Source organism: Phalacrocorax carbo, chromosome 9 (genome assembly GCF_963921805.1).
Source record: "Phalacrocorax carbo chromosome 9, bPhaCar2.1, whole genome shotgun sequence".
Lineage (NCBI taxonomy): Eukaryota > Metazoa > Chordata > Aves > Suliformes > Phalacrocoracidae > Phalacrocorax > Phalacrocorax carbo.
Window position 1 is genome coordinate 31,084,923 of NC_087521.1, and position 22,256 is coordinate 31,107,178.

Below are 22,256 nucleotides of genomic sequence, written 5' to 3' on the forward strand. Positions count from 1 at the left end.
CTTAAGATTGTCAAGTCCAACCGTAAGCCTAATAGTGCCAAGCCCACCACTAAACCACGTCCCTAAGCACCACATCTACACATCTTTTAAATACCTCCAGGGGTGGCGACTCAACCACCTCCCTGGGCAGCCTGTTCCAATGCCTGACAACCCTTTTGGTGAAGAAATTTTTCTTAATATCCAATCTAAACCTCCTCTGGTGCAACCTGAGGCCATCTCCTCTTGTCCTATCACTTGTCTCTTGGGAGAGGAGACCAACACCCACCTCACCACAACCTCCTTTCAGGTAGTTGTAGAGAGCAATAAGATCTCCCCTCAGATTCCTCTTCTCCAGGCTGAACAACCCCAGATCTCTCAGCTGCTCCTCATCACACACTCTAGACCCATCTCTGTTGCCCTTCTTTGGACACACTCCAGCACTTCAATGTCTTTCTTGCAGTGAGAGAACACACCCTTTGAGGTGCAGCTTCAGCAGTGCTGGGTACAGGGGCATGATCACTGCCCTGCTCCTGCTGGCCTCGCTATTACTGATACAAGCCAGGATGCTGTTGGCCTCCTTGGCCACCTGGGCACACTGCTGGCTCATGTTCAGCTGGCTGTCAACCAATACTTCCAGGTCCTTTTGCTCCAGGCATCTTTCCAGCCACTCATCGCCAAACCTGTAGCATTGCATGGGGTTGTTGTGAGCGCCATGTATATGTAATATGGATGTATATGTAATATGGATCCATATGTAATATGGATGGAGGATGGAGTGTCAGACTGTAAACTCTCCTAATCAAGGGTGATGCTCAGTTTGGGTTTGTGCAGTAGAAAGTGCAGTGTAAGCCTTGCCACTGGGATGAACTTGAAACTGCTGGGTGCAAAAAGGGGGCTCCCAAGTTTAGATTCCAGGTCGTTAGCTCCTTCTGTAATCTTGGTAATGAATGGTGACTCTGTAGGTAAAATGGAAATAATGCATATCTGCTTGACCAACGCAATAGAACCTGATCCTACAGAAGAACACCCTGCTGTTTTCTCCCTCTGATTTCACAGCAAGTTGTAAACTTTCAGAATCAGGGTGAATTCACTGAAACACACTGCAGATTAGTTTTGTGAATCACACTATTAAACTACTCTGTAGTTTTCTTTTTTAATGTAGATATTGTTTCTGTGGACTGTGACTGTCATTCAGTCCATTGGCCCCAGTCTGTCATGTAATGAATGTTGCAACGGACTTCCCAGTTTATTGGACAAGCTGGCTGTTCGGAGTGCCTCACAGACATATATCCCAAAGCAAATAAGTAGTTATATATTTAGATAGAAGTAAGAATGATAAACTAGATATGTGCCTCCTGTATATGCACAATACAGAAATCAAAATGGTAAAATTCCACTTCCCTCCATGGTATTAGTCATCATGAGAGCTTGAATGCAAATATAGAACTTCAATTTATTAAGGATTTGGGGATCTGAAACAAATTCCAACAGGATTTGAACAGCATACAAGAAGTTTGCTGAACAGATTACATCTAGAAATATCAGATGTATGTTACTCTTCAAACGTTAGTTGTGAAAAGAAACAGAGGTGCAAAAGAGATTAATGTTTTTCTGGTATGGAAAACTCCAGAAGCACCAGTCTTTTACTGTTTGATAATATAATTAGCTAGTGTTTTGACTAGACTGATTTGATAATGATGCACAGAAGAGGGCAATTTAATCTTGGCACAGTAACTAGGAATGTTTGCCTCATTGCTTTCTGTGTCTTAATTTCTACTTTAAATTAAATGTCTTCAGCTTCTGAATGTTTTATTTTAGAAACCTTCCTTTACAAACCTTCTATTTTGAGCCACTAATTAATTTAATGCTTAAGTTAGGTATATCATGGGATTGCAATACATCAGGAACATATTTTTCTTCTCTTTCTGCATCTATAAAGTCTTATTAAAATACGTTGCAAACTATTCGTGCATTGAGGAGGACATACACGTTTCTTGTTCCCTCTCAGATGCTTCTATTAACTTTGTGATGGTCCCTGTTCTTCTATTCCCTAAATATTTGTCCTTCCATTTGTACTTTATTTGTCTTGTGTGAAAAAATACACTACACAAACATCTGCTTTATTAAAACATCTGCAATGTCTGTTGATTGAGGGAAAGGAAATTAACCCTTTGTGCAAAGGCATGTGGTTTTCTTGCCAGTGCCTTGTGCTACGTATTACCCTCACTTGGAAGGGTGATGTGCCCACAGTTGTTAGTTCCATGTTCAGTCAGTGAGACTTCTTATAAATAACAAAATATCCAGAATTATATTAGCTGCGGTGAAGGATAAAATATGAGGAGGAGACTGACGGACTAGGGGAGATTATCCAGCTACTTGCTGGTGGGCGAGAGGAACAAAAGGCAGATTTTTCTGTAGTTACCCATTCCAATTACTCTCCAACATTTCTCTTGAGCACCTGTTAATGCTGAGTGTTGCTGAAGTAGGTGAACCCCAATTTTGGCCAGAATAACAATCGTCTGCTTTGATTTAAAAGAATACTGTTCTCTGAGAAGCTTCAAGAAGACTCCACTTGGATGGTGTAGTTCCATCTGTGACAGCTCTTCCACCGCATTTGACCTCCTTGAGGTCAATGCAGTGTCCCCTGTTTCCTTCAAACTGGCAAAGTATCGAATCACTCCTTTTTGTAATAAACATGCCATTTCTCACTTCGGATTCCACAGAACTCTTCTGTTATTTGGAAAGACTGAGCTTGAATGAAGTAATTTATCCACCTAATGAGTGCCAAACTTGATTTACCCTGATGAGGACAAAAGTACTGGAGGGGGAGGAGGGTTTGATCTTGTATTCTGTCATCTGCAGCATGAAAAAATTGTATAGAGAGATTTAAAGCAGATGCAGGAATCGCTGTACAGCATTCTGTGTTAACAAGCAGGATATTTCAGATGAAATAATGATTTTTATTCTTTTGTAGGGGATCAGTAGCCTCTTCAGTTCCCTAAAAGTGGTGCGTCTTCTACGACTTGGTCGAGTTGCCAGGAAGTTGGACCATTACCTGGAATATGGTGCTGCTGTACTGGTACTGTTGGTGTGTGTGTTTGGACTGGTGGCCCACTGGCTAGCCTGCATATGGTACAGCATCGGGGACTACGAAGTTATAGATGAAGTCACTAATACAATCAAAACAGATAGCTGGCTCTACCAATTGGCGCTGAGTATCGGGACACCATATCGATACAACACCACTGGCTCAGGGCAGTGGGAAGGAGGACCCAGTAAAGACTCCTTGTACATATCCTCTCTCTACTTTACCATGACAAGCCTTACAACAATAGGATTTGGAAACATAGCACCAACCACTGATGGAGAGAAGATTTTTTCGGTGGCCATGATGATGGTTGGCTGTAAGTAGAATTTGATTTTATTGTGTTTAAGGAAAAGGTGGTTCTATAGCTGGTAGGACGGTTGCATAGCACACTTACTGTAAGCTTTCTTGGCATCCTAAAAAATCTGAAGGACCTGTAAATAATCATGACATGGAATTATTGAAGACAAGAATTGAAATTGTGTAGTGGCTCTAACTTTTAAATTATTTTTGAGACTAAGTTTACTACATGTATGTGTGCCCGATGACAATTTTATATTGAGTTCAGGGCCTCTTCTTTACACTTTAGATGTGGCTTTGATGGTGTTTGAAAGGTCTTGACTGGCATTTGGTTAAAAGTTACAATGTATATTCAAATTCAGGTAGTCTGGGTTCTGCTTATAAACTCCCACAGCCTTGGAAACGTTTGAAGTTGTTTTAGCCAATTCTTGGAACGTTTAGTGATTCCATAAAGTGATTGTGTATGTTTTGACACTGGTTTGACTTACAACAACTGCTGATTTTATCCCCTGAATGTGGCGATCTTTGTCACCGGCAAAGCTGGAAGTGAAGGAAATCATAAGACACTATACTGCACCTTTTCTCGGCTTCCTGCTGTTTCACACCTCTGCTGAAATAATGTAAAAACAATAGTGGTAAGGTACATTTCTCATTTCATGTGCTGCCAAGGTTAGATCACTGAGCAGCTCTCCAGGTTAACAAATCTTCAAAGTACAGTAAAGACTGCTGAAAGATTTTAATATCATTTGGGAGAATTATTTTTTCTGTTAAATAAATAATTCTTGGTATTTCTCTGATGGTTTCTATTTTCTGAGCTCCATACAAACACTGAGCAATTATGTAACAAGAGAGCAAACAAAACCTTTTGAAAACAAGATCTGCATAATCTCTCTGATAATTATCTTAGCTAACACTTTGAGCTCATCTCAGAGAAATACTGAACTATAGAAAGGAAGTTTTCTTGCTACAGTCTTTCTAGATCTTTAGAAGATTAAAGCCATTTGTTTGGAGATTTTAAAATGCTTTTTAAAATGAGAGGTTGCAGTTTTAGGACTCTGCTTACAGTGTGGTGCAATGAAATTTCTGCGGAACAGCATCTTTACATGATGGGTTGATGTGTTTCAAAACATTCTGAAGTCCATAAAAAGCGAATCCCCACGGTAGAGCATTAATGAGCTATTGCAGCTAGGCCATAGAAAACCTATAGGTGCTGATTAGTCATTTGTTGAAACTGCTTTGTGGTACTGACAGAAGGCCGGGGATTTGGAGTATAAAGTGTATGTAGGACATTTTAAATATTGTAATATTTACTCCCTTTGTCTTTTGTGGGGATTTCTGTTGCCCTGCAGAGGGGGTTCTGCAGAAGAAACTAAGCAGCCATGGTAAATGATTCAGGGTGGGGTGAGAGCCGTAAAAATGTACATAATAATATTAATAATAGTAATAAAAAATAGATACATGGCCCCAGGAAGTGGAAAGGAATTGGAGCTTGTAACCTGCTTTGTATTTGTTTTAGGTGGACTGTATTCTTGCTTTTTCACCTCAGAATCACGTTAAAGACAGGGAATACACGTAGCAGTATCAAAGTTGGCATTTACAGCAACCTATGTATGTGACACTGGCTGATTTTAATAGTTTTCAGAAGTGTTACCTACAAAATTATTAAATGTACATGTCAAATTTAGAAGTGGTACCTGTAAGCTTAGTAGTTGTAAAACCATGCGTAGGTTCATAGGCTTTTGGGCAAAGTCAAAAGTAGAATCTGAAATTCAAGAAGCATGGCAAAAAGACAGTTAGTTGCTTGTTGCATAAAAATAATGCCATCGAAATAAATGTGGCTTATTTTGTGAGTCAGGGGAAGAGCACTGTGGCATGCAGGAAGGCTCCAGACAGTAGAAACCTTCTTTTTAGATTATTTGTAGGTGTAAAAATGCTCAGTTATGATCAAATGGTTGAATCTTTTGCAAACATATCAATGACAATTTGAAGATTTTCAATTCATGCACATCAGTATGAATGCGGCTCCTGAATCTGAAGGAGTTGCTTGATTGGTCGAATACTGGTTAGAAAATATGCCAGCTTCCAAATAGATACTGGTCATGGCCTTTATACTTGCAATATTTCTGCAAAGAGATCAGACCTGCAGGGTTGTATAAACATGCTATGCAGTGCCAGCTGCTGAAAACATGACAGTCAGAACAGCAAAATGGGACATGAAGTAACAACAAATAGCTGGTGGAAAACGCAATTTCTCAGGCAAAGTGGCCAGTGAGCTTGGGAAAAGCAAGCTTGGTCCCAAGAAAACGTGTAACTAAGAACTGAAAATTATTTGAGTTGTTTTCAAAACAAGATGTTTCAGTTTTTCTTTTCAGTGTTTTGAGAAAAATATTCAGCAAAATTCAATTACAGTTCAATCAATAAAAAAAACTCTGATCCCTGAACTGACTGCTGTTATAAGCAGAGACTGTGAAATACCTTTGGTAGTTTTGCTGAAGAAGTTTGCTAATACCAATAGTTGATATTGGCAGCGCCTTTTCTAACAGACTGTGCCAAATAAATGTCTTAAACTTAGCACTGGAATCGGAGATGGTAATTCATCACAAACCCAGCTGCCTACTCATGCCAACTTCAGATACGAAAAGAAAATCTTCGCTGCATTGTCAGCTCGCAGCGGCTTGTTCTGCAAGCCCGAAGTTTCCTATTCGTGCTGGCAAAGTTATCAGGACCTGGGAGGACTATTTGGAGAGATTTGCAAATCCTTCTGGTGGGCAGGATTGCAAAATGGTGTACTTGTTAAAAATAGCCAAATTAAGATTCTGTAGCTGCTGATAAAGCATTGCTCAGTGAGGGGCAGTTGCGGGGGAAACCGAGATGAATGAGGATTCTTTTCAGTTTGATTGGCAGTTTGTCACTTGGTTGTTCACTGAGGACAGAATCAGGTGGGATATTTAGACTGAAATACATCACCTGTCTTGCAGGAAAGAGAGCTTTGAATAACTTAACCTCATCTTGTGGAGCTTACTTAAGATTTCTTTTGCCTCACTTGCTTTTTCTGGGTGTCCAGTGCCGCTCAGCAATATTTTTTCTGTTGCTTCTTGACACTTGAAGAGCTAAAGATAGCAAATATAAAGCATCCTATGACAAGGGAGAAAGTTTTTTACCAGGGTTATTGTTTAAATACCTATTCTGCATTTGCTGCCAAGAGTTGCTGAATATGCATTGAAAATATGAATTTTTTTTAGCTCTTTTTGTGTTGATATAGGTAATTTCATCCCCTCGTAGCACGGAACAGAACAAATAGGTGGGTCCATCAGATCCTTAGAACGGACCAGGAATCATTTGTCATTCAGGAAGGACCTTTCTTGTAAACCTCCCATTATCACCTGTCAGCTCACTGCCTCTAGCAAGAAACTCTGCTGCTGCATGTTGCTCTAGCTCAGTCCACTGGCAGGTTTTAGGCTTCTGCAGCACAGCCATGTATGTAGATGTAAAACTAATTGGTTTTGTGCCTTTCACAAAAAGGAGCGTATTAAGAAGCCAGAAAGATACTTTTGGTTTGTACACCATTACTATCTTGCAACTCAGCACAGCCAGGACTTGAGCAGAAAGTATGTAAAAGGAAAAAGGCATTTTGGGGAAGGTGGCAATATGGCAGGGCAAAGCAGGTTGCAGAATTCAGGAGAGATGGAGTTTTCTGAAGAAACAAGTGTCCATGTTTGACCGACAGGAGTTTGTGTGCTGCCATATGCCTTCTTTTCTCCTGTGCTTCCACAGGGAGAAAAGTGGCCAGCTTCCCAGCTTGCAGCTCAAAGGTCTCTGATACAACCGATTCTGTGCAGCGATGAAATTGCTCTGAATGACATAGAATAGATTGCAGAGTCAGTCTAGCTCCAGAAATATGGCATTTACGTGAGTTTACTTGTCCAGGTGAGTGGGCCCAACCCAGCACAACTTCATCTAAGCAATAACAGAAATCCAGCATATTCCACTGGCCACTGAAACGCTCCAATGATCCTTGCAGCAAGGGAAGCTCAGAACAAGATATTGAAGGCAGGAGTGTCAATGAATGTTGAATGCTTCACTGTTTCTCAGGATGTGAAAGTCCCAGAAGAATCGCATAGTCATCCAACAGTCCCCAGAAGAGCTGAGAAAGGGTGTTTTGTTGTTCTTGCTTTAGGGAGCTACTTATATCTCATATATATACATAGCTTGCTTTGGCTTCTATTTACTTCCAGATTTATTGGGAGGTGTTTGTGGGGGAGATACTTTTTTTCAATGACTGGTTTTAAATTATGGCAAAGACAGGCTTGTGAATTCAAATTGTTTTTGTGTATGAGCAGCAGAATTTGTTGTGGTTATTGTACAGGATACCTTCTCTGGAAAATTAGTAATTTCTGCCAGCTATTGGAGCAATTTCTAGAGAGTTCTTTCTAAAAGTCAGTTTCTAATTTCATGGCTTGAAATGCTGGCTTCTTGTTTTCATCTTAAAAATACCCAGGATAATGATTTGCATGTTGGAAAAGAAAACAGACGTGATTGTTGTCACTTTGACCCCAAGTTGTTATTGTTCAGGGGAGAGTTGATGGAGAGCGTGGGTGGGTTCCTCTTGATACCCTGCTCTGCTTTTAATTTTACTAAACAGGGGGAATAGGACATGCTCTTTCCTATTGAGAATGGGTGAGATGCTCTCTAAAACCTCCCATACTGGGTGAATGATGCTGAAAGGCTGCTGGTTGCTTGTGGCATTCCCCCCTTGCTGCTGCTCAGCTCTTGTTTTGGAGTTGTGACATGGACTGTCATGGACTGTCAGTCATCTCTCCATTGATCTGCCAAAACCTAATTCATTATTCAAGTGCGTTCTTTCATTGTTCAAGTACAGTTCGTCAGTTCCCTGCCAATATATGGTAGTTAGCCACTTGAGTGCTGTTTGTATGAATCATGGAGGCTTATCTAGTAAATTTGTTAAGCAATGGCTAAGCCCACGCACTGACACAACAGTGTATAATTGTAGGAAAGCGCTTGTCTGGCAGACTTCCAGACAAGCAATCCCGAGAGTCCATAGGATTTAATTTTTGATCCTGAGGAAAATGTATGTGTAAAATAGCACCTTCTAGCAAAAATCATTGCCAGTAACATAGATTAAATCGTATTTTTCACAGCAACAGATAGTAATGTGAGAAGGCTTTACATCTGTAGGAATTCATAGGCTTGAGTGTTTAACTATGATTGAAATCCAGCTCTGCTCTAAGGGTGTCCTACAAGAGTAACTCCTGTGTAAGGGCATTTTCTGTCCTGCAGAGATGTGGGATATGGGAGGGACGTGGCTCTGCACCACCCATCCACGAGCCACAGAAGCTTTGACCTTTTCAGCAGTAGAGGACTTGTGCCAGTTTTTGCACTACTCCTTACAGTTTCTTGAAATGTGGACCAGTGAGGGGAAACATACCTCTTTGAACAGGAGCATGGCCCTGCTAGCGAGCTCTTAATTGCTTCAGCTACATAGAGATGTAATCCCTAAGCTGCGTTTGGCAGGTGGGGTGCAGGATGCTTCCAGAGCAATAGATGTGGAGTGGCTGGAAAGCCTGCACCCCCTGGAGGGATCACTTGCAGGTTATTGCCAGGTTGGAGTTGGCAAAGTTTTGAATGTCCTACGAAATTTGGCCCAGTGAAGGAGCTTCTCACTTCTTCATGGTCTTAGGAGACCATGTCTTAGAAGACCATGTACGATGTGATTAGAAGACCATTGTGTAATGTGATTCTACCACATAGTTTGGCAAAACTGCCCTGATCAAGGTGACTGAGAGGAGGGCACGAGAATGCTTCCGAACTAGGAGCTTTTCTGTGTGGAACTGCTTCCCTCCTGCTCCTCTGCACAAGCATGCATCCACCTGGAAAGGCTGCACACTCAGCTGTGCATTAATAATTATGTCTTAAAGACAGAGCATTTTATTTAGGGCCCATGGAGATTGTCTGGAGGAGATCATTAGTTTCTAATTGGACTTCCAAGAGATCTAGAGCTAATGGAGGAGGAGGTGTTGATATGGGGACTGCCTTGAAGTAAAGAACTGCTTGACCCAGAGTGGTTTTAAACATTGAGGCAGGGTGCAAAGGTTTTCCCAGAAGGGCTGATTTGGGCGTATTTCTAGCTGTCTTGCTCTGGGCGGGTTGGCATTTGGCCTCGCACCAATATCCCACTAGATGAAATATCAGAAGTAAAGCTGTGCATCACCCCTACCCCTTGCCTTTAAAGTGAGCATATCTTAGTATTTCAGAGTTTGAAGAAAGGTTCTCTAAAGGCGACAGGACACCTAGAAGACTAGGGGTAAAGATTTCTGCACAACTAAGTGATACAAGTTATAAGTGAAACTGGCGAAAAATTTATTAGTTTAGTATTTCAGATGAGGCAAGGAGAAAGGTCACAAATTCTTTAACATCCAAATCAGGAAAGAGTAAAACAGTTTATTCATGTTTACCCATCAGTGCAAACAGAAGGAAGTGACACAGAAAGTTACATGAAGTTGCCTTGCAGGTGGAAATTTCCCCTTCTGATTGCCATTGAAAAAGCATTTTGTCACTTTTGGACTGCTGAACTGTCGTCCAAGTGCTATCAGCTCTACAAAGCAAGGGTATAAAAATGTTTCTGTGATATCTTTTAATTATTAGCAATCTCAGTTACGTCTCAGAGCTGGAGCCGATGAATTGTTTCCAGGCAGGGTATTGGTCTCAGTTCAGCAGCCGAGCTTGGCAATCCTAATAGTCTCTGAACAGCTGCATGGAAAAGGCTTAGAGTATAAATGTATCAGTAGCCTACAGTGAAAAACCAAGTTACTCTTGGGGAGTAAAATATCTAGCATCATCCACTTTTTAGTGAAACTTCAGCCTAAGAGTGAGATTGGAGTGGGTACAACAAGGGTAATTGGCAGAAGCACCACGGGGGGCATATGCACCCTGTTTTGCTTTAACTCTGACATGGCAGTAGATTTTTAGATGTTTAGTTTCTAGTTTATAGCAAAAACATGTGTCTTTATATGAAGAGCTTTAAAGCTGTGAAACAGCCTCCTTGGGAAGCTTTATGGGATTTTTTTTGCAAGGTTATAGCTAGCATGTGTTTATGTAAGCTTTACTTTTATTATCATTGGCTTGATATGTTTAAATGAATTTATGGTATCAAGAGAGATGGGGCAGTGTGTGGGAGAGGTAAGAATGAAGAAAGAAATGTTATTTCATGCTATTGAGCTATGTGATTTAAAACAACTGAAAATTGCTATTAAAGAGATGATACATAAATGTGGAAAATCAACCTTTACACAGTGCTCTTGCTCACAGACGTTGCAAGCAACCACCTGAGATGCTCCCAGAGGGATTATCCGGTTGTCCCAGATTACTCATAACATCTGTATCTCTCAGGAAGCAAAAAGTTTTAATTAATCCAACTAGCATCAGCAAATATATCCAACTAGCTCACACAGCACAGCTTTATAGCATATTGTGCTAGAGGGATAAACAAATCTTAGGTAAAAGATAACCCCCAAGGTATTATACCACTTGGATGGAAGGGGCTAGGGAGATTGTTTGTGTTTTTCTGTTCTGAAGTTTCAGAAAGCCAAGTGAGTGATCTAGGCCTGTGTCCGCACGGAGATCCTTGGAAATGTGCAGGGCTTGATTTTGAATACTCATGAGATAATACCTGTGTGTGGTTGGCGTTCAAAAGGGAGGGTTGCCCAAGTAAGTCAGGCCAGCTACCCAGGTAGATCCTGCCTGATTTCAGTGGAGCTGTGGTCCTCAGTGGGCACTGCTTTTCAGTGGAAAACAGGCATTTTCTGTTAAATCTCCTTAATATTGGCCTAGCTTTACTTGCAGGCAGGTGCTATGGTTTATCAACCAGAGTATATGGAAAATTGCTAGGGTGGGCAGTAGGGTGAGGAGACAGGTTGTTTTAGGAAGTGTCCCACTGTAAAAATATTGACTCATACCAGTGAATCAGGCCTTAAAATTTTTTCAGGTCAGTCAAGAGGTTTCTTTGCCTAAGTTTTGTTAGGTTGAATTTCAGAACTGAAGAACTGTGTGACATCGTTGCACATCCAGAGAGGCTGATAGAGTTGGGTTTTTTGTGTTGTTTTTGTGAAAGAAATAAAAAGCCCAAATCTCTGGGAGGTTTCATTATTGCACTACTGCCTGTGGTACTAAGAGATATCAAATAATTGGACAAAAGATGACAGGTACTAGTTCTTGGTTTCTCACTGCTTCATTTCTGTAGGTCCGAAGTAGCACAGTGTTATGTTCCCCTTGAAAATACTGAGAGCACTGAGAACTGAGCCTTCACGTCTCTCATCTTCATTCATCTTTCCTGCAGCGTTTTCTGCAAGAACCTTGGTAGAATCAGGAAAAAATTTCTGCTGGTGGAAGCATACCCTGTGTGGGAGTATGACTGCAGGTTCCTCCTTAAAGAGCTTTACTCCTTTCCCTTCAGTCTGGGGGAAAGACAGGATGGCATCCAAAATGTCATCTTTCCCCTGGGTACCTGCTGTGCATCCCTGCCAGTGCTGAGTCAAAAAAAAAATCCAGTTGTGCTTCAGCAGGAATATTTTGGTCATGAATGATTAAAACTAGTTTTCTTCCACTGGCCAGCAGCCAGCATGGATTTGTCAAGATGAGTTCATGGCAAATTAATCTGATTTCTCTCTTTGACAAGATAACTGCCTAGTGAATAAGGGGAATTTAATAGATACGATATATCTGAACTTTTTAAGAGGCTTCTGACACTTTTCTACATAGTGGTCTCATAGCAAATGAGTGAAAGATGATCTCAACACAGTCATAACAAAGTCAGCAATAACTGACTGAAAAATCTCTCTCTGAAAAAGTAATCAAGGGCTTCACTGTCAAACCTGGAGGGAATTGCCAGGGAAGTCTTTGACCCGCGTGTGATTTTATTCAACACTTTCATTAGCAGGGTTGAGTGACAGAACAGAGAGTACATCGGGAGAATTATAGGAAGGGTTGCAAGTGGTTTAGGTGACAGCATCAGAATCCATAATGATCCCGATAAATTGGAAAGGTGGCCTGAAATCAGCAAGGTGAATGTCAACAAAGGCAAGTGCAATGCACCATGTGTAAAGAGGGCAAATCAAATGCATAAGCGCAGTGTAGGGAATAACTGGCTCTGCTGCTGTGAGGCTGGAAAGGATGTTGAAGGAAAATGTAGGGGAAAAGCGATAGGCAACTGCAGACTGAATGCAGTGCAACAATGGGCTAAAACCTGTAAATCTCACTCTGGAAAATATCACGAGCAATGTCACAGGCAAGCTGAAGAAGGCATTCTGCTGGGATTAGGGCTGGTGAGACTTTGGTTTGGTTTTTTTGGGGTGGTTTTGGTTTTTTGATTTTGGGTTGGGTTTTGGTTAGGGTTTTTTTTTTTTTGATACAGGGCTTTAAGAAAGCTGTAGACCAGCTGGAGGGAGAGGAGATCAGTAAAAATCTGTAACAAGACAGGATCTCTGGGGAACGGTTGGAGGATGTATCTTTGGTTTAAGCTGATGGAAGCTGAAGGGGAACATGAAGATTGACTTCTACCATGGTAAGAGTGTGCTTGAAAGGCCCTCTGTGTTTTCTGAAAGGCAATGAGGTCAGTTAGGAGGGAATGAAAGACTGATATCGGAAACAAGGGTTTCCATCATCAGTCTACCAAAACTTTTCAGCTCTGGGTGGATGCAGACCATGGGCAAAGCCACCACCAGATTTGGTAGACTCCACTTCATCAATGAGTACCTGCCATGCTTGAGCCAGGTATTGTTGCGCCTGCCTCAGTATGGCAATTGGACCAGGCAACCCTTGAGGTCACTCCCAAACCTACATCTCTGATGTTGCAGGGAGAGTAAGGTACAGCTGAAAAATCTCTGTTATGTGTTAAGCAAGGCAAAGCTAGCACACCCCGCTTTCTTTAGATGGTTGACCATCCTTTAACATTTAGTGATGTTTTATAGTCTGTGATGTAGTGGCTGCATGTTTGCACTGCATATTCACTGTGTATCGCTCCTTATTTGAGCTGTAAAATGTGCATGTATGCACTGGGGTACACTCATCCTGGGGAAGTTCAGATCCCTGTGGAAATGCTGTTGTCATCCAAATCATGTGAGGCATTGAGAAATGATGGGGGTGTCTAATGCTAAAACAGAGCTTTAGTGGGATTTTGTCTCAAGTACAAGGGCTGCAAGGTAGTGTTCATAACATATTTGGAAGGCATTGTTTGGAGATGACAAATCTCGATTCAGTTATTTATGGAAGAAGAACCGGTTCTCACTGTGAGTCTGAATCAAGTCCATCTACAGGAAACAGAGGGAAATTAATTTCAGTAGAGGAGTTTGACTTTTTCTGTCTTTAAAAGTTTTGTTACTGAAATATAGTTCTCAGCTAAGTGTTCTCACCTCGGTGTTTTCATCAGGACTTTTTCATTACGAAAATAAAGACTTACACTAAAGAAAGAGAAAACATTCATTTTATTTCCCCCCTCATTTTTACTGTCTTTATTCCTTTAAAATATATTTTTTTTAAAATTCCATGACGTTTGGTATTACCCACTGGAAGAACAGTAGAAGGATAGAAGTAGAATCTTCCTTAAAGATGGAGAAAAAAGAGAGATTTTGAGGCGCTTTTCTCACTTTCAATAATTTCTGTCTTTTTCCAGGGGAAACTAAGGAAGCAGGCAAAAGGAAGAAGGCCAGCAGAGAGAAAAAGATATTTTTTAAAAGCTGAAAGATTAATAAGCTTTTATTTTGTCTACATTTTGGTTGCATAACAACATGAAGATTTTATATTAGAGCAGAATATTTAATTTCTTCTAAAGTATGTAATGAAAATTAAAGCATATTTCAAAGCTCTATTGTGAAACATAATCAGAACTGAAATAGGATGGAGATGATGGAAAAGGGGTTATAAATATCTGCCATTGATTTCTAGATGGTGATGTGACAATTAGAGGTGGCTTGGAGGCTGAATTCCTCTGCAGAAAAAACCCCAGCACTACTGAAATGGCATCGTGTTGAGTTCTGTGTCAGATTTTCCTCAGCGGAAGATGGTCAGTTTTGAGCTAAAAGACCCTTAAATTGGATCTTTCCTGAAGCTGGAACACTGGAAGTAACAGTCATATCCATGTCCCTTCGAAATTTGTGTTTGTGTTGGCATGTGTGCACGTGCCAAAAGTAATGGTAGCAGCTAGGGAAAAATTGTAATTCTTACAGTGTATTGGCCAGGTCAAACAGCCTGAAAGCGTCATCAGTGTCACACAGGCAAACATTATCTGCCTTTGGATGGGGTGTTGCCTCATCTCTCTTGCCTCATACGTGATCAAATGATGTTAGGTTAAAGGCTAGGAGGGCAGAGTGACCTGTGATGAATTCTTACCTATTTTTAAAAAGCATTTAATCATGTCCTTCGGTCCTTCCTGAACTGGGACCTTGAACATACGGTGTGTTTTCAGCACTCAGATAGTCCCACTGACCTCTTTGCTTAATCTGAGCTTACCTTTAAGTGTTTTTCTGGCAGCAAGCCATAATGAAAGGAACATTTCTGATGTTTAAGGTTTATGGGTGGATCTTCCAAATAGAGTCAAGAGGGAGTTAGGAGGGTAAGTCTCATTTGAAGGTCACTAGGACTCATGCCTAAAATTCACATAGGTGTAGTATAAAACCTTGCCATCCATTTCAGTGAGGTCCCATATATGGAAATTTTTTTTTACACGTGTTTGAATGATCACCTGTTTGGTAAAGACATGGGACAAGCTGTCATTCCTTCACATCATGAAAAGACTAGCTTCATTTGCCCTTCTTCTTCCCCCTTGACCAGAAACATTTTAAAGCATGAAATTTGATGGATGCTTCCACTCCATTATTTTGAATAGGAAATTGAGGCATAAAGAAGGTTACTACTGTGCCTCATTAATGCAGACATTTCCTGCCCAGATTGATAGTCCACCTTACCTAAAGGAAATATAACTCTCTAGTTAATGAAACACAATCTTTCTAGCACTTGAAAGGAAAGAAAAGCAAGTCAATGAGGTAAAGAAAGAAGTTCAGAAAAAAGCCATTGGCAGCAGTGCTGTATCAGAAAATATTGAAAAGGCTGGAGGGTATAAGTCTGAAATGATTAAATGTGGGTGAGGATAGGTCATGCAAGAAGGAGACTGTAATCAAATCTCCTTGCCTGAAGATAAATGAAGTGAAGGAGGAGAAGGGGAAAGCAAGTGTGTGAGATGCCTGCAACACCGGTGGTGCCATCACAACCCGTAGAGGTCCTTTGCCAACCTACCCTTTCACAACACATGAGATCATTTTAGCAGAGAGGTCTGTTTAGTGACATGCAAGAGACTGTGTGTGTGCTTGTGTGCGTGTTATGGTGAGCTGAGCCCTATCACACATATTTCAGTTGCAGCAGGGGCTGAAAGCTGGTCTTGCTGAGAAGCGAAACACAGGTGAGCCTGCAGGTATCTGTGGGACCTTGCAGGAGCTGATGTGGTTCGTGCCACTGAGATCCTTGTCCCCTTTCTGTTCCTCAAGTGGGAGTAGGCGGGTGCCCATGGTTGCACCCATGTCAAAGGTGCTCTGCTGTCTTTTCTGGGAGGTCAAGGAGTAGCATGGGCTGTTAGATGGGATTTTAAGTGGCAGAAATAGATTTATCTGAAGCAGTAGTCTTCATTTCAAAATAAAAAATCTTCATTGGCATAACTTCCTTAATATTTTTCAGGGATCATAACAGATGCACATTATTTGTGCTGTGTTGATGGACTTCAGAGCAGGATTACTTAGGAAGCTAGTGACTTCATAGATCCCACAGCCAGCTTTGCGCTTTAAAAAAAAACCAAAATAAAAATTCCCAACTTTCAGAGCAAGGCCCAGCACTGCAGCTGTGTTATGTATTCTACCAGCTACTAAAGGAGCAATCTGGGAGAGCACAAGCTTAAATCAAATTTCTGTGTAACCTGTTAAAAGAAAAAAAAAAAACAAACTGAAGAATATCAGAGAGTATTAATGAATAAAATCCTCAAGTGCTTTGCTAAACGGAGGACTTAATGATAAATATTGCAGGTCTCCCAATTAAAATACTCTCTAGCCATCTTAGGAAAGAGTGAGATTTAAACTCCCTTCGTTACAGGTAGAATAGCAAGAAAATTATTCATATGGTTTATGCTTCTTATAAGCGAGAGAAGCCATTAATGACTTCCAAATGTTTGCAGTATTGTAAGGGGTGATTAGAGGCTTTGGAAGATGTTTAATGGAAACTGCATCAGAACTAAACACCCACATGAACACACAGAATAGGAGGAAGAGGCAGCCGAGCTGAGCAGATTTGACCTAGCCTAATTAGTCAGGTTCTTGTTGCTGTTTTTACAGTCTATTATTGATATACAAACATGCTGTTGAAGAATTAGTAATCTGAAACATTGCAGTTCATTAGAGTTTTTAGTGGTGCTCTAATAGCCTCGCTCCATCTGGATGATAATAAGAAATAATGGACCATGGAGAAGTTATGCATTCTCACCTTCTAATCCATTTTCAGCCAGCTGAGAAAGCATCAACAGTGTGTTTGCTGAAATATATCACTTTGTGATTATAAATTCAAAGAGAACAGGCCTGTGTTCTTTATCTCTGCACCAGATATTTATCCCTTTCTTCTTCTGCATGCTGCACAAATACTTCTAACCAAATTTATACTGTGGATAAAGGTACATTATTGTGTCAATATGACACAGACACCTCTGCAGTGGCATGACATTTTTAATGGCTTTTATGTTACTACAATAAGAATGTCAGAATGAATCAGACTTTCTCATAGTTTATTGACTTTCAGGTTATAATTGTAGCAACAAACCGTCTTCATGTATAAGGCAACACAGAGAGGTTGTTAACTAATGTGTTTTCATGTGTACATGAAAAGGAGTCAGTTGTGGTCTCTTTTAATTGGCAGCATTTAACAAAGGAACAAGAGCTTTTGAGTAGAGGTGTCTAAAAGGCTCTCATCTAGGAATGTGAAACCTTTAGTTTCATTTCCAGATCCGACATTTGCTAAAATCATGAACTTTGGCATTTGATAAATTTTGTGGTTCTTTTTTCCTCTCCAAACCTATGCCTGATTTATTGGTTTAAATGTTAAAAGGTTGGGGGCAGGAACTCCACATGTTTTTGTACAGTGCCTACCAAATCACGTTCCAAGTTATAGGGAGCCAACAAAAACAAATGAAAATGTTCCAGGAGTCACAAAAAAAAGTAGTCTGAATTTCTGTAGTTGACTCCATGTAACTGGTTCAGACCTCAGGTTATATTGGAAGGGCGCAGGAAGCGTTTAGTTTTTACCAAGCAGAGGTAAATAGGGGATACTGTCCATTGCTATGGCCAATCTAATAGCCTGCAGTCACGATATTTCATGATAGCCAAAAGTTCATGTGGGTCTGAGACACAGCATTTCTAGGAAGAAATAAGGCTAACCTTCTAGTTCACCCTGATTTAAAAAAAAAAAATTATATAATTTGCTTCAGGAGATGCAGCCTACCAAATAGGACTGCAGGCAGTTCTTCCTAACACGAACACTATGTTCAATGGTAAATAGTTCCAGGATTAATAGCCAGGGTACGTGGGAACATACGGATTTGTGCTGAAATTAGTGCTTGTCTGTTGCTTCTTATAAGAATGTGAAGAGCAAATGTAGGCATAAATGCAGTGGTCCAATATATCCTGATCTTTTAATCTGATCTATTAGCATGTTTAAGGCAGTCAGTATTATTCAGTAGAATGGCAAGATATATATGGCTGACATGACAAAGCCACAACACGTATCTCCTATAAATCTACAAAAGGTTTGGAAGTCCCATCGTAGACACTGGAAATACGAGTTGTTTAGGATATTAGGCAAACAGTGATACAGCTTTCGGGAGTTTATTTCCCATTTACTTTCAGAGAGATCTTGGCTTTTACATCATGTTTCCCTTTTTTCTGAAAATCTCTCCCATTACAATCAACATGGAACATTTTAAACTAGTTGAGGATCTGCTCCTTTCTCCCTTCTTAACCCCCCAAACAACCCAGAAATATTATTTATAAAAAGGAAATATGAGATAAAAACTATTAAAGAGGCAATATTAAGGTAAACCGTCAAGTCATTACTCTGAGTTCCCTGACCTCCAGGCACTGGGTCTTGGAGTACTAAGCCTTAAGAGTAGATTAATATTAGACAATTTTTTTCTCCCAATAAAGAATAAGAAACCAATTTAAAATTCTCACTTCTCTTTATTTTTAAAATTTTGACAATTTGTCATTGGTTTGAGCTTTCTGATTTCCTTGGTTTCTTGTTCTTGCAATCTGTTTCTGTCTCAAATTCTGGAGTAACCTTAAGAAAAAAGCATAGTAAATTCAATTCTATTGTAGATGAACAAAAATATTATTGTTTGAATGCTTTTAATATTGAAAGGTTATTTTCGGAGTTTGTATATAAGTTTTATTCTAATGTGTTCAATAGTTGCACTGAATTTGAGACTTCTGCCTATAACTGTTGTTACTCTTACATATGCTTCCAAAAATGAATGAAAAATATCACATATTTTCATATAGAGCTACAAAAAATGAAAACCAGTCAGACTCATTTTCCCTCAAATTTCCTAAAAACATTCAACTTGATGTTAGAAAATATCAGACCAAAACAAATTAGTCTGACAAAAGGAAGGAAGTTTAGAGTGGGAGGTGAAACGCTGTCTCAGCTGGGGAATACACTGTTCACTCTGCAAATAAAATTTTAACTCCCTTTCTTACTCCAAACGAAATATCCTTATTTTGGTAAAAAACCATTGAATATATATTTCTGAGACATAGTATTACCTTACTTCCATTTCCTGCCCTAAATAAAATTCTACAATCAGCTTTATATTTGTAATATTCTCTTTCATTTTTTTTTGGTCCCTTCACATTGAAGACACCTAACTAAAAATATCAAGAAAGTTAATATCATAGGCAGAAGATTTGTTTGGAAGAGTGTCACAAAATGAGGACAAATCTGTTTCTTAGGTTTTGATCCTATTACTTTATTTTAGAAGTCAATATAAAACAACAGACTTTACTAAATTCTGTTTAGGTAGTCTGGGTATCTGAATATATCGGATTAAGATGTTTTGAGAACTATCCCATTGTTATCTTCAGGGATTCTGTCCTCAAATGCTCACTTTTCTTGAAACGTTTTCCATGAAGATGGTAATTTTTTTTCTTAATCTTTCCCCCCAAAATTGCTGACATGGCACAACTCTGTTGACCTGGCATGCGGCTAGGTAGTTATATACAGCTATAATTGGAATAAGGCCATCTATGTTGTCCCAGGGTAAAATCCGGACACAGTTTTTCTGCTTATTTCCATGCAATCAGAATGTTACCCCTGTTGTTTTGACAATGAGGGGAGACCTACAGGATCCACGGGCACAACTATGCAACAATATGTCTTGCTGATACTAATTTCAGCTCACTTCTTGTGACAAGGTAGAGCATGGAACATGGTATCTTAGAGGCCGATTTACGTGGCATCTTCTCATTAAAACAGAGGGAAGCTTCAGCCCCTCCATCTCCTTTTTCTTTTCTTTTCTTTTTCCTTTTTTTAATGAAAGCCAGGCTGGCTTGAATCGGGGTGTACTTGTGATGTTGAGATGTGAAAGTGAGTACCTATCAGCTCAGAGTTATTTTCTGTGGCTGTTAGTAGCATCTATTTGTATAGGCAGAAAGGGAAGCCTGTGTTGTGCATCACATTAGAATATGGAATTGTAAGAAAAATCTTTCTTTTTCTTGTTTCGTTGTGAACTTATCCATGCCATCCCGTAACATAGTGGGGCTAGAATGTGAAATAATTGCTGCTAATTAAGCCTTCCTTATTTAAAACAATTTCCATAATCTAATTAGGCTAAGTATGTAGCTGAGTGTTGTATGGGATAGCTAATGGAAATATTTATAAGTATGGATCATGGTGAAATTAGAGAAGGTTGAAATTAATTATGCTCAGGAATTTTTCTTCCTCTTTTCCAACCCTGAGTATATAAATGGACCGGCATGAGGGCTGGCAGTGAGGTTTGTTCTCTGTGTTTCTTTATGCTACTAAAGGAGAGATTTTCTGCCATTGTCTGAAACATTTATCACAGCAACAGGCATAAGTATTTTCTTTCCTCTGGGAGGTTAGTGCTCTGTGTTCTTTATGCAGGATAAATAAGCTTTTTCACAGAATTATGTTGTCAAAGTCTTTAAGTACAGAATGTTGGAGACATTTAAAATATATTAGAAAAGCACTTTAGGCCCATTTCATAGCAGTCATTCTGTTTGCTTCTGCTCTAATCATGCCTGTTTTTCACTGGAAAATTTGATACATGTTTTCCCACCAAAAGGACAGACTCCCACCCTTCCCAAATCAGCGCATACACAGCTGGCCATTAATCAAGCACTTAGTGGAGAGTGCAGCAAACTGATTTCAAAAAGCAAGGTGTCCCACTTGACAAATCTCTGAGGATTAAGGAACTGTAAGAAGTACCAAACAGCTGTGCTAAATACTCTGAGGAGGAGGATTCAGCTTGCCTCTTCCTTCCAGTGGTTGCATCGGCAGAGCTCGTTTCTGTGTGCTTTGTGTGGATCCCGGAGATTTCATCTCTGCAAAGAATCTCCAGGCTGCCTTGAAAAGGCTGTGTGAGCAAAACCAAAAGCGGAGATGGTCCAAGAGAAAAATGGCTGACAGGTGTGGTTTTCCTCATCCAGACCTTATGGAGGAAGAAGGACACAGATTTTGGGGTGTCAGCAGTAACCTGGCTTCATGGTAAAACCTGGGGTGAAACTGGAACGGTTGTTCTGTGCAAGGGGCTTGTTTGCAGTGGAAGTGTTTTCATGGAAAGGACAGTACACTTTTTTAATTTTAGCCCTTGGAAAGTTTCTATAAGTGAAAAGATCAATATAGTCAGATTGAAGTCTTGTATCTGGAGCTTTTATTCTCTCAGTTTCCTTAATTGGCCTGAAAAAATAAAGGCGAGGAGGGGGTGGGGGGGAAGAGAAAGAGGAACCAAATCCTCAGCTTGGATCATGCAGGTGGGGAATATCAAGGGATCTGTGGTCAGTAGGTCCTTGTTGAATTAACCAGAAGAAAATTATTTTGGACCTTCATCTAGCTGCTATTTTTTTCCTCTTTTATTCCCCAATTTAAAGCCAACTTTACCAAAGCAATGTGGAATTTTGTTCAACCTGTTTCCCCACAGATTCAGGGAACTGATTAAACCGTGAAGTGAAAGCCAGGCTGCTGTTTCTAAGACATCCTTAATGAGAAACCTCTTTTTCTTAATGGTAATAAACGGAGCAACTCAAAAAAAAAAAAAAAAAAGGTGATAGTTGCAGATGATAATTTCTACTGTCAGCACAAAACTTGACCTTCATTTTGGTCTTTGACCTGGAAAAATATCTTGCCAGTGCTTCTCTACTGTCCCAGAGGTGTTTCATAGGCTAACTCAGGGCTTGGTGCTTAACATACGGATATCATATAAGGATGGGGTTAGGTAGAGGTGGGAAGAGAGTCTGTCCCTGAAGAGGCTCAAACTACATCCATAATTCAGCAACAAGAGGAATTGTTTTAATTAAAGTTTTTCCTTTTTTGACCTCAGGCTGTAGCTTTTCATTGTGCTGTGGGACTTCTATTTTAACAGCCATCACACTGCATACTTTTCTAGTAAAAAGCAGTATCATGGGGGGACATAATCTTGGATTCTTTGGCATCTTATAAAAGGCAAGTTTTTTCTCATAAATAAGTATTAATCTTAGTGTATGGTCCAGAAGTTTTAAAAATGGTCCACTTAGGGACATAGATGGCTAGAATTCATCTTGCCTAACTTAAGACATGTATT

The 22,256-nt window shown here is 40.0% G+C and overlaps 1 protein-coding gene across 2 annotated transcripts in view; it reads left to right on the forward strand.

The window, feature by feature from the left end:
- KCNH5 (potassium voltage-gated channel subfamily H member 5) overlaps positions 1-22,256 on the forward strand; it is a 172,499-nt gene that overhangs the window by 58,677 nt on the left and 91,566 nt on the right. For both annotated transcript variants that reach the window (XM_064460968.1, XM_064460966.1), the window contains one exon: positions 2,954-3,383. In XM_064460968.1, coding sequence (XP_064317038.1) covers positions 2,954-3,383 — 430 coding nt within the window. The remainder of the gene's footprint in view (positions 1-2,953; positions 3,384-22,256) is intronic.